Source organism: Catharus ustulatus, chromosome 2 (genome assembly GCF_009819885.2).
Source record: "Catharus ustulatus isolate bCatUst1 chromosome 2, bCatUst1.pri.v2, whole genome shotgun sequence".
Taxonomy (NCBI): domain Eukaryota; kingdom Metazoa; phylum Chordata; class Aves; order Passeriformes; family Turdidae; genus Catharus; species Catharus ustulatus.
The window spans coordinates 16,541,011-16,553,610 of NC_046222.1; the positions used below are offsets into that span (position 1 = coordinate 16,541,011).

The 12,600-nt window shown below is 41.5% G+C and overlaps 1 protein-coding gene across 1 annotated transcript; it reads left to right on the top strand.

Moving 5' to 3' along the window:
- Nucleotides 1–293: 293 nt before the first annotated feature.
- On the top strand, nt 294–10,917 carry CCT8 (chaperonin containing TCP1 subunit 8). The gene is made up of 15 exons (XM_033053060.1): nt 294–405; nt 2,157–2,247; nt 2,849–2,928; nt 4,080–4,229; nt 4,497–4,677; nt 5,387–5,448; nt 6,115–6,252; nt 6,652–6,830; nt 6,946–7,012; nt 7,093–7,180; nt 7,288–7,403; nt 8,621–8,692; nt 8,863–9,027; nt 9,419–9,538; nt 10,683–10,917. The coding sequence occupies exons 1-15, from the start codon at nt 346–348 to the stop codon at nt 10,758–10,760; spliced, it is 1,647 nt and encodes a 548-aa protein (XP_032908951.1). The 5' UTR covers nt 294–345; the 3' UTR covers nt 10,761–10,917.
- Nucleotides 10,918–12,600: the final 1,683 nt, after the last annotated feature.

Sequence of the window (12,600 nt, forward strand, 5' to 3'; positions counted from 1 at the left end):
AGCCTGGGGGACGGTCTGAGCTGGACAGGGAAAGCAAGGCTCGGAGGGAGCCAACCCACTTGCTGGCGCTCCCCGGCTGCGAACGCGGCCAGGCCCAAGCGAGACGAAACCGCGGCCCGGAGCGTGGCACGACCCGGCCCGGCGCGGTTCCGGCCCGGGGGGCGGTACGGCACGGCCCGGGGGGCGGTACGGCACGGCCCGGCCCGGCCCGGCGCGGTTCCGGCCCGGGGGGCGGTACGGCCCGGCCCGGCGCGGTTCCGGCCCGCCCGCCCCGCGCCTGCGCGGTGCCGCGCTCCCGCCGTGCCCCGCGCGCTCCCGCCGCCGCAGCCCCGGCACGGAGCGGAGATGGCGCTGCACGTCCCCAAGGCCCCGGGCTTCGCCCAGATGCTCAAGGAGGGGGCGAAGGTGAGACCGCCGTAGGATGGATGCGCGGATGAGCGCACGGATGGGTGCGGGAGGAGGCTCGGGGTGGCGGTGCGGGAGAAGCCCCGGCAGGCCGGCGGGCCCGGCGGCACCACGTGTCCGCGGGGCGGGGGCCCGGGGGTTCGGGCACTGCCGCTCCCGGCCCGGGGCCCCTCCGCGGCCTCAGCGCTGCGGGGATCGGAGCTGCCCGGCCCTGCGGGGCGGTGCCCGGCGCACGCGGCCTTCCAGAAAGCTCTGCGGGGCCGGGATCCCGCTCCCCGCCCTTCCCTGCCCGCGGGCCCGGCCCTGCCGCTTCATCCCCGGGATGCGCCAGGGCCCGGCCCGTGCCCGCGCTGTTCCGAGAGCTCTCACAGGGGCTGGACAGCAGCATTCATTCGGGCCCTGGTGTTGAAGCTGTTCAGAAGCGTCCGGGTCGTTCTTCTTGACGTTTTCTGATACCTTTGTCAGTGATGTAGAACAATGTGATGTTTTTTATGTATTTCCTTGCCAATAAATCCGGTTTCATGGTGTTTAACGTTAACATAATAAAGGTTTTGGTAGAGTTGAAGGACTGTGTGTTATTAAAGGAGAAGCTTTTTTTGAAAAGTGGACAGAAAGCAAGCAGGTCTTTTTAAATTTTTTTAAAATTTTTTTTTTAAAAATTCATAGAATCAACAAAAGAGTTTGGGTGGGAAGGGACCTTAAAGGTCATTTAGCTCCAAGCCCTATCCAGCCTGGTCTCGCAGAGTTGTGCATCCACAGTTTTTCTGGGAAATCTGTGGCAGAGCCTCACCACCCTCACTGGGATTTCTTCCTAAAACTTAATCCAAACCTACTCTCTTTCAATGGGAAGCCATTCCCCCTTTTCTTGTCTCTCCAAGCTCTTGTCCAAAGTCCCTCTCTCCAAGAAAGAGGGAAAATAGGAAGAATTTTTGTTTGCTGCTATTTAATAGCAAGAAGAGTGAAGGTAGCAGCTCTGAAAGCCCTTTGTCTTTCCTTTTAGATTCCTTCTTGGGGCCAAATAATGGAATGCGTTCAGGGCAGGGCCAGAGCAGGGAAGCAGAGTGGCCTCATTGTTAGCAAGAGTTGTTTTCTGCAAAACAAGGAGGCAGCTGGCAATCTAAGACGTTTGATTTGTATTTAGAGAGTAAATATTATTGCTGCTTTTCTCCCTTCTCTTATGGGCTGCACAATACTTTTTATCCTGCTTTTTCTTAGGGTCCTTTCTGGGGATCCCACCTTGTCTGAAGGTTTCCAAACTGAAGGCAGGCTGATCACCTTCTCAAGCACAGATGTTTTACTTAATCAGTCTGTTTCCAAATTTTCAAACCACACATTTTGAATGTAGAACTGAGTTAAATTATTTTTGTAGCATACAAAGGTGGGTGTAAAGAAACATGTACCCTTGCCCTCTCTCCCAGCAACTGGGTCTTGGTTGGTTTTTGTTTCTTTTTGGTATGTCACAGGACTTTTTTTGAAGACTGAGGGGATGCAAATTGTATTGCAAGTCAAGTCAGTGTTCAGATTTTCTGTTTAAAAGCTTTTTGTGCCCGCTGAGCAGCCTAGTTCAGAAGGTGTATACAGTGGTTCTCACTTTTTTTGGGTAAGGTTTGTCTTTAAACTGAAAGTGAAGTACCAAATGTATATTAATAAAAAACTTTGAGGACTCAGTTGATTAACACTGCTTTGATGAGAAATTACTAGTTCAACACTTTTTTTTTAGCCTAATTCTGATCAGTCATTTTTCTCTTTAGCATTATTCAGGACTAGAAGAAGCTGTCTATAGAAACATCCAGGCATGCAAAGAACTTGCTCAAACCACCCGTACAGCATATGGACCAAATGGTAAATAAATCCTAAAATTATTGCTGCATTTTGACAAATGCTCTGTTTGGAGGCTAAACATACCTTGACAAAGAAGCAGCTGTTTGTTTCTGGGGGAAACACATTGGACTTGCTCTAAAACTGCAAATGTGTGACTATTTCTTTGTGACTGTAGAAATCAGATTTTGTTTTGACAGCTCTTCAATTATGCTCAGTGTCTGCTTTCACCAGGTTTTTGTAGCAGTTACTATGTTCTCTTTGAAACATGGTATAAAATATATAAAAAAACATAGAAATTTGAGGAAACATGATTATAAGTAGTCATAGTGAACATAATCTTATTCAGTCAGATATGGGGAAACAGAAGGTTCTCCTGTATCATTTAATTAAATAATGTGCTGGTATTTCTGAACAGAAAACTACTTACTCAGAACTTACTGATTTCTCCTTAATGTCTCACACAAGTGTTATTTCACAAAAATGTTTTAATGTTCTTAAATTATAAACAGAGCTAACATTTTAATGTGCATGATAAACCTGAAAGTTGGGAAACGGTGTCTATGTACAAAATATTGTTTGCATAATGAATGATTGTTATGAATTGTTTTGTTTTGCCATTTAGGAATGAACAAAATGGTTATCAATCATCTGGAAAAGCTTTTTGTTACGAATGATGCTGCTACTATCCTGAGAGAGCTAGAGGTAAGTTTTCTTGCTTCAGATGATGTCAGCTGTGAACCAGTGTTTCTGCTCCTGGGCTGTCATGGTTCTGACTGTCAGTAAGGAAATGTCACTCTGCCAGATGATTTACATAAGTCACTTTGAAAGTAATTTCCTTTTTTTCACTGAATTTGAGGTCCACAATGAAGAATATAACTATTTTGTGAAGCAACTTTAATAGTTGTAAGAGCTGCTTTATAATTTCCTACTTGCCCCAAAACCAGTAGGATATGTCCAGAAATTCAGTGGTTTGGAAAAGTCTGCATGACATAGCTGTTGAGTTAATCTCCCAGTGTTGTTGCTTGCCATGCTCTCCTGACTGCTTAGAATCCATCAGTTGAATTTAAGAATCTGAGGCTATAACAGCATCCTTCTGTTAAATACTTTAAAGGCATGAAAAGGCTGCCCTCTCTTAATTCTTCCTCTGACTTTAAATGGATATTGTGACACAGCATGAACAATATTTTACTGAATTTTATACTAGGTGATAGAAATAATGTAAGTATTTCCTTACTGAATGCAGTGTGTTAGTGTTCAGTATGAGTAGAATAACTGTGGAAATCTCAGTTGTGTTTTTAAAAAATATGATCTGCATACTAGTGACCTAATCTGATACATTTTGCATGTTACTTTCTGGTATAAAATGTCAGGTATAAATATTCAGGAATAGAGTGTTTTATTTCATTACTTGAAAGAAAAATGAAGCAATCTTGAAGCAGAACCCTCCCACACCCCCTGCCCTTAAAATGCAACTGTTATTTAGACATGTGCTCTGTATGTTACACATGAATTCAATTTGAAAATCTCAATTTCAGACTCTTCCTATTGCAGAACTCAGTTGTGAAGCCACTGCATCCTTTATAAGTAGCTCAGAACCAATGGATGTCAGTTGCATGTTGTAGCACCAGTGTTCAGTTCTCTGATTTTTTTTTAAATATATATTTGTACTTTTTTCTTACTGAGGGAGTTAACCATTTAAGATTATCTGTGCTGCTTTATTTTCCAATTTTGTGCATTCTTAATATCTTTAGGTACAATTTGAAATAAGAGAGCTTAGAAAGATGTGTAGAAAAGCCTGAAGCTGCAATCTTAGGTTGGGTGTTCATCACCAAGATGTGTTACTTCTTTTAAAGGTCCAGCATCCTGCTGCGAAAATGCTTGTGATGGCTTCACACATGCAAGAACAAGAAGTTGGAGATGGAACAAACTTTGTCCTTGTTTTTGCTGGAGTTCTTCTGGAGTTAGCAGAAGACCTTCTGAGGATGGGATTATCTGTCTCAGAGGCAAGTTATATTTTTATTACAGTTCACACAGCTTGAATCCAGATTGTCACTGATTAGTACTCTTGGGTCATAATACTGTGAGTCACCTGCTTTATTCTCACCTAATTTTTTAGATAAAGATGTTTGAAGGGGAACCATGTGTTCTGTTGCTTGTGATTGCTTACTTCCCTTGTAGACTTTTGCATCTGTAAATGTTTTATGGCTGTTTGAAAGGCAGATAAAAGCAGTATGAAGTGTTGTAGTGATTATTTACTGTTTGCTGCACAGGTGATTGAAGGATATGAAAAGGCTTGCAAGAAAGCCCTAGAAATTCTTCCAGACTTGGTGTGCTGCTCTGCAAAGAACCTTCGGGATGTTGAAGAAGTGGCATCTCTGTTGCACACGTCAGTCATGAGCAAACAATATGGCAATGAACGGTTCCTGGCGAAGCTTATTGCTCAGGCCTGTGGTAAGTGGGCAGAAATAGGTGTGGGCACACAGCTAAAAAGCTGAGTAGGTTTGCTTATGTCCTTACATCTTCATGTAGGATACAAAGTATGGTTAGTTTAGCAGGTTGGATTGGATGGAACACTTTAGCTCTGACATGAGGGTGATCTTTTCATGTTGAACTCTGTATTGGCATTATAGTTCAGAAGAGATTTGCCTTTCCTACTAGGCATTTCTAGAAATAGCTTTCAAGTCCTTTTAGTGCAGAAACCCATTTTTCTCCCTCTTTTTACATCATTAGGAGCCCATATTGCCCTTCACATAAGCTGTTATTAGTTGCAGCCACAGAACAGTGGAAGTAAGACTGTAGTTTTGTTGAGTTGTTCTCCCTTCAGATTTCTGGGATAAAACCTTCATTTTTAGTTCCAGGGATTTCTCTAAATATTCTGTGTCAGACTTATCTCTTGACTTTACCTGTCAAATGTGAGTGCATGTTTGAACTTAATTAATTGAGCACCCTGAATAAATGTTTCTGATTATTGCTTGATAAAAACAAAATTTCTGTTTCTCTTTATGCCAGTTATTAGCTGGTTATAATTGTCTTGAATTTAGGCAGAAATTTAGTAGTTCAGAAAAATTCCAGGCATTATTTATGGTGTCATTGTTCTTCTTTATTCATTAGGCAAGACATATTCATTATTTTTCTTTTTCTTTTTTTTTTTTTTTGCCAGTTTCTATTCTTCCTGATTCTGGTCATTTCAACGTTGATAATATCAGAGTGTGCAAAATTGTGGTAAGTTTGAAGTAGCTGGCTTTACTGTGATTATTAAGGTAAACAGTGTAATGAGGGTTAATCTTTGAATTTCCAGAGAGTCTTTCCTGATTTTGTTGTGCCATGTGTACTAAATTTTGGAAACTAGTCTTGACTTCTCTTGTTTAGTGCCCAGTAGCAGCATTCAGAAACAAAAATCATTAATATTGAAAGTAATCTAAAATGGGAACCTCTTAGACAATGTTTGTTGTTACTGAATAAGCTAAAGTCTTATTCTTGGGCTGTGTATCAATCAGTCCAAATGATTGTAAGGTCTGCTTTTCAGTCAGAGTAGTGCAGGTTTCTGACAATAAATAGTCAGTAATGCAATGCTGCCCCCCATTCATAGAATCAAAGAATAATTTGTGTTGGGTTTCAATGTGTCTTAAAGATCACCCAGTTCCAGCCCTATGGAACCTTCCATTAGACTAAGTTGCTCCAAGCTCTGTCCAACCTGGCCTTGAGCATTTACAGGGATGGGGCAGCCACAGCTTCTCTGGGTAGCCAGGGCCTCACCACCCTCACAGGGAAGAATTTTTTCCTGATATTTAATCTAAACTTAATTTTGTTCAGTGGGAAACCATTCTGCCTTGTGCCATTACTACTTGGCCTTTTAAAAAGTCTCAGATTCCATTTATTTCCTTTCAGGGTGCTGGTATTTCTGCTTCCTCAGTACTGCATGGCATGGTTTTTAAAAAAGAAACTGAAGGAGATGTTACTTCTGTCAAAGATGCAAAAATAGCTGTGTATTCCTGCCCTTTTGATGGTATGATAACTGAAACTAAGGTATGTTAAAGCTCAAAATAAGTTACATCTCTATTTATGCATATGTGCTCTTATTTTTAGACTTAGCTATAAATATTCTCGACACTTGGTGATTGAGATATTTTGGAGAATATTGATTTTTTTATTTAAAAAATTGAAGAGAAAAATTCTGAACCTTGATTGCTTCATAGGGTTTTTGAGGTAGGGGAAGTGGTGTTGGTTTTGTTGGGTTTGTCTAGAATTGCTTGGTGATTTCCTTTTTTTCCCCTCTCGTCTTACCGTGTTGCCTGGGGAGGGTGTCAGTATTACAAAATAGGATGACTTGAGGTTTATAGATAGGTTGGGAGACAAAATGGTTTGTCAGAAACTTGTAGACATGTGGTATGATGCAGAATTGTAACAGTGTATGTGTTCTACTAGGGCACTGTCCTAATAAAGAATGCTGAAGAACTGATGAATTTCAGTAAAGGAGAAGAAAATCTAATGGATTTGCAAGTCAAAGCTATTGCTGATAGTGGTGCAAATGTAGTAGTAACAGGTGGCAAAGTGGCAGATATGGCTCTTCATTATGCCAACAAATACAATCTTATGTTAGTCAGGTAAGTACTAGGAGCACATGGAAACATTTGGACTACCAGATTTATGAAATACACTTGCTAAGTTAAGAGAATACTCTTGTATGTGTGTTAATGTTATGGAAACTTGTTTTTAAAGGTTGAACTCCAAGTGGGACCTGAGAAGACTGTGCAAAACTGTTGGTGCAACAGCCCTACCCAGACTGGTATGTGCTTCCCAAATAAAGTGCAGGAGGGTGAGAACTGATGAGCAAGTTCAGTTCTTAACTCATGTTCTTCTTTCTAGACTCCTCCTACTCTTGAAGAAATGGGTCACTGCAATAGTGTGTATTTATCAGAGGTTGGGGATACACAGGTTGTGGTGTTTAAGCATGGTATGTATGTTCTGTAGAACTGCTTACACTGCTGTTCTAAAGTGTGTTTGTATGTGTTTTGGATGTAAGATTAAGGAATTAATTCAGTATTGCATGTCCCTGAACAGAAAAGGAGGATGGTGCCATTTCTACTATCCTCATTCGTGGATCTACAGACAATCTGATGGATGACATAGAGAGAGCAGTGGATGATGGTGTCAATACTTTCAAAGTACTTACAAGGGTAAGTAATGAGAACACTTGAGTTATCAGAAGTGAGAAGTGGATCAGTTTGAGGCAGGGCTGGAGCCTGCTGTGTGCTCATTTGCTACAAAGGCTGTAGATATTAATCTGCTTAGGTGTGTTCTGGAGCTGGAGAGAGGCTGTGCAGTACTGAGGTGTGGAGGGCTGTGTAGAGGAGACTGCTATTCTTGTGAACATAGGGTATGTAAAAGGTAGTGCTCAACATGGACTGCTCTCAGTTTTCCAATAATGAGTGTGTTCTTGAAGGTGGATTACCTTCACCACTTTCTACAGACAGTCAGCTCTTCCTTGACTTACTCCCTAAATGTTTTATGATGTTCCTTGGAAACCAGGCACAGAAGAAAAGCTAGATAGCTTTGTCACTTGGGATCAGGAGAAACTGATTGGTTGCAGACTCAGTTTCTAGTTCATTGGTGATAATTCATGCTTCTTCCACATAATACAGGTAGCTTTTTATGGATGGAAGAACTCGGTTTTACAGAGGATTTTTTTTAATGAGCATTTTATGTGGTCTTAAATATTACTGTTTCATTCTTTTTTTAATACAAACGGAAATGTTGGAAAACAGCGTGCAAAAACTGTTAAAACTGTTAGAATCTTAATCTCTACGTACCAAGATGTGGAGATTGATTTTGAGTACAGAAATGCTGTGCATTTATGATTGTCTACAGGAGTTGTCCTGTTTTAAGATTTATGATGCTTACTTTGTGGGTTAAGAGACCGGAATTAGTAAGTAAATTCCAAAGGATGTACAAAATATTTAATTTAAAATGAAAAAAAGCAAAACAACAACTCCCAACACCTTGTAATACCTGTTGACATATTAGACTTAGTGTACAGTAGATTGGTTTCCTGTATGATATTTCCCACCAGAATAGAAAAGATGAGAAAATCTAGGAACACTGTTACAGTTAACTGGGAGTTGAAATTTAAAAAACCAAAAAGTCCCAGACACAAAACCCACTTTATTATTATTTTGATTTTCACAAAAGAAGCTGTTTTTCTTCAAAGGCATTGGAATGAATGAGTAAATTCTGTTAGGTTTCCCTTACATTGCATGTCTGTGCTGAAGTGGATTCTTAATAAGTCTGTGTGGAATGAAGTTCTGTTGCATTCTTGATAGACTAGAAAAATCCTAAAAAATAAGTCATGCATGCTTTAAGCAAAACACTGTCTTTTGGTGTGTTCTTTCCACAGGATAAACGTCTTGTTCCTGGAGGTGGTGCGACAGAGATTGAATTAGCCAAGCAGATCACATCTTATGGAGAGGTACAGCAAACAGGCTTCTTGGCTTTTCATCTTCACACACACATCTTACAAAAAAATACAACTATTATTTCGTATCAACATACATATATGTGTAATAACAAGTGTGGGGGGAAATACCTCCCTGTCTTACAGTTTTTGAAATGCTGACTTGGTTTTCAACTTCATTTTAGACTTGTCCTGGGCTGGACCAGTATGCCATCAAGAAGTTTGCTGAGGCATTTGAAGCCATTCCTCGAGCACTGGCAGAAAACTCTGGAGTAAAGGCTAATGAGGTCATCTCCAAACTTTATGCTGTGCATCAGGAAGGAAAGAAAAACGTTGGATTTGATATTGAGGTAAATAATCCCATGTTACTTGTTGCCCTGCTGTGCAGGGTTATACTTAATAGTACTTCTGTCAGTATGAAGTATTTGTAGATTATTTTAAATTGTTGGAAGCTCTGTGTTGCACACTCTAGAATAATAACTTTCTGGAATTGAGATCTGTAAATGTTCTTTTTATCAGCAAGCAGTTCAATTCAGTATAGTATAATGGCCTTATGTCAGAAGGTGGAGGGGGATACTGCTCAGGGACTAGGTCTTGGGTAATTACTAACTTTGTCTTCCTGCTAATGGATTAGGAATGAAGGTTTTCTGAAGGGAGAAGATGAGATTAGAAAAGTGATACCACCTTGCTAGGTGAAAGCCTGAGAAAAGTTTTGCATAATTTCCTTTTCCCATCTGACAGGCTGAAGCTGCTGCAGTGAAGGACATGTTGGAAGCTGGTGTGTTAGACACATATCTTGGAAAATTCTGGGGTATCAAGCTAGCTACAAATGCAGCAGTAACTGTCCTAAGGGTTGATCAGGTAAGCTTATGTGTCATTTGGGTGCTGAATTAAAACCTGGCAGAACCATCATGCAAATAGGTGGACTCTCCTGGAAATGCAGGTGTTAAACATAATGCTACTTCAGAATGTGGTTTGTTTATTTCTGGAAGCTGTTTGTTCAAGAGCTTGTAATCTGGAATATGGCTGCTTCTATAGCAGTACTATTAATGTTTGTTTGGTTTGGGATTTTTTTTTTTAAAGATTTTTGTTGATATTTTGAAGACAGTTGATGTTTGTATCCAGAGTTACCCTAATTTCTGTAGGAACAATCTTTAATGGAAGAAACCTTCTCTCATGTATTTTTATGTGAAATTCCAGTTTTTAGGAAAATTGGAGGTTACAGTCTTGGTGGTAAAAATCTTTTATTATTTTGTGAAACTTAAGCAAAAATGAATTTGCATGTAAAATTTCTGTAGATTATTATGGCAAAAACAGCAGGAGGTCCAAAAGCCCCTAAGCAACAAGGACATTGGGATAAGGATGACTGGAAAGATGAGCCTGAAAACTAGTGTGCAGTAAGCTCTGTTTCTCTAGCAGAGAGGTATCTGTGTGAGTGCATGCATGAGTTCATTGACAAGCACATGGCAGACTGTATGCTCCTTGAGAACACATAACACTGCTGTCTTCTGCTGTGTGCTGATTGCTACATCCTGTATTTGTGCCCTTTGCAAACGGATTCTGCTCCTAAATCCAAATTTTCATTGAAGGGGTGATGAGTACAGGTTCAGATTTACCTTACTTGTTCATGTAGCCAGTGCAGAGAATGAGCTTTAACATGGTAGGACTGATGGACTTCATGGTTTTAAATGTGCACCCTGTAAACTAGTCTGTTGTTGGCCTATGTAAGCACTCACTTTCTGTTGACTAACTGAAGTCTTACTTTGCATGCAAAAATGAGGTAAAATACCATTTTTTACTCTATCTAGGCTCAGCCTCTACCATTCTCAAGAAAAAAAAAATAACTAAGTTGTTAATATCTCAATTAGATGGCTATTCACTGGCTTGGGTTCAGTGTAGGTAAAGTGCATGAATAGTGAATGCTAGCAGTCAGCATCTTGTGGCTGCAGAAAGGTACAAGCCTGATTTTAACATTTGTTTTTTCTGCTTCTCTATTCTCTTCAAGATCATTATGGCAAAGCCAGCTGGTGGCCCAAAACCTCCATCAGGAAAGAAAGACTGGGATGAAGACCAAAATGATTGAACAATTTAACTGTATTTCTTAAGTGACATGACTTTGTGAGTTTTTTAATATCCCAGTTGGAGCCTGTCACAATGTTTTGCTCTTGCCTTTAAATTATGAACAGTGTCCAATGGAGTGCAGACTTCAGACACCTCAATAAACGTACTCACTGTTAAAATGTTGACTTACTTCATTTGGAGCTGGCCTAACATGGTCATTCCCAATCTGGGAATGTGTAGGGGATGAATGACACAGTGGGTGTGATGGGCTGACCTTGGCTGGCTGCCTGACACTCTTCCGGTGAGGAGGGAGGCAGAACTTCTCAGGGTCTGAGTTGAAGGGGGAGATCACATACCAATTCCTCTTCTGGGCACAAGAAACCCAATGTGCAGAGAGGCTGACCATGACCCTGCTGCAGGGAGCTCATGATCACAACTGTTAGTGGTTCCTTGTGCTCTTACTTGCTCTTCTTGGCCAGTACTTGAGTGTAAACAGTCAAATGAAATAATTAAGTGTTGGCAGCAGGTTGCCTGCATTCAGTAGCTCCTCTCCTGAGCCCCCATTTGGAGCTCTGTGTACAGATGTGGTGCCCCAAACATAAGAAAGAGAAGTGTTTGAGTCCAGAGGAGGGTCACCAAGTTGATAAGGAGACACTAAGCACCTCCCTTACGGAGAGGGGCAGAGAAAGTTGAGGCTGTTCAGCCTGGAAAAGAGAAGATTGTGTGGAGACCTCACAGCACCTTCCAGTACCTGAAGGGGCTACAGGGAAGTTGGAGAGGGAATATAGTGGCATCAGGGAATAGAGACAGGACAGATGGGAATACCTTCAAACTGAAATAGGGGAAATTTAGGATCAATACACAGAAATTCTCCCCTGTGAGGGTGGTGAGGCCCTGGCACTGGTTACCCAGAGAAGCTGTAGCTGCCCCATGGCTGGAAGTGTTCAAGGCTGTGTTGGATGGGGCTTGGAGCAATCTGGTCCAGTGGGAGGTGTCCCTGCTCAGGGCAGGAGTTTGGAACTGGAAAATTCTTTGCCACACAAACCAATTTATGATTCTGTTTCATTTTTTTAACATGCATCTCTCACCCTTTTAAGTCCCCATGCTCTTAAAAGGGAATCCTAACAGCAGTGAACAGCATCACATTCTAATGACCTTAAAAATAAATGCAGAGCAGCACTAGCCAGCATGATGCAGAGTGCTGGAATCTTTCAGCTGAAGCCCCGTTATGATTAATCTTGGGAAGTAAACAGCTTATGTGTCTCCAAGTAGCTTGAAAGGAGAACCGCACTTGAAATCCAAGCCACTTCAATAAGTAATCCTTTTACTACTCTTGCCAGTGCTACTCTATCTCACAACCAGAAGGGAGTGGAAGGCTAAATCAAGTCTGTAACTATCTTATGCCTAAATAAGGCCGCCATACAACAGCTCTACTAATGCTGGCTTTATAGTCAGTTGGTGAGGCTGAAAAATAAACTCAGCAAGTTTTCAGAAGGATTGGCATACTGCTGTAGTCAGCTGCATGAGGGCCACTGCTGATGGCTCTAAGGGTTACAAGAACAGGATGGCCATTTTCGTAGTAAGGCTGTTGTGAAAAATGCACTGAATGTAAGCAGCTGCTGCTCTAGCATGGCAGAGCCAAGATTTTCTTCACATGAAAGCCAACATGAAGCTTGTGGAGAACTTCGAAGTTACAAGTCAGCACAGGACTACTGGTCTTATGCCTGCTGTGGGGAAAGGCTACATGGGAGTGTCTGTAATGAGAGTGAGCCAAGTGCTCAGCTTTGCCAAAGCACCAGCAATAGAGTTCCTGGAGCATTTGCAAACTTGAGGGCTCCTCTATTGGACATAAACCAAAAGTG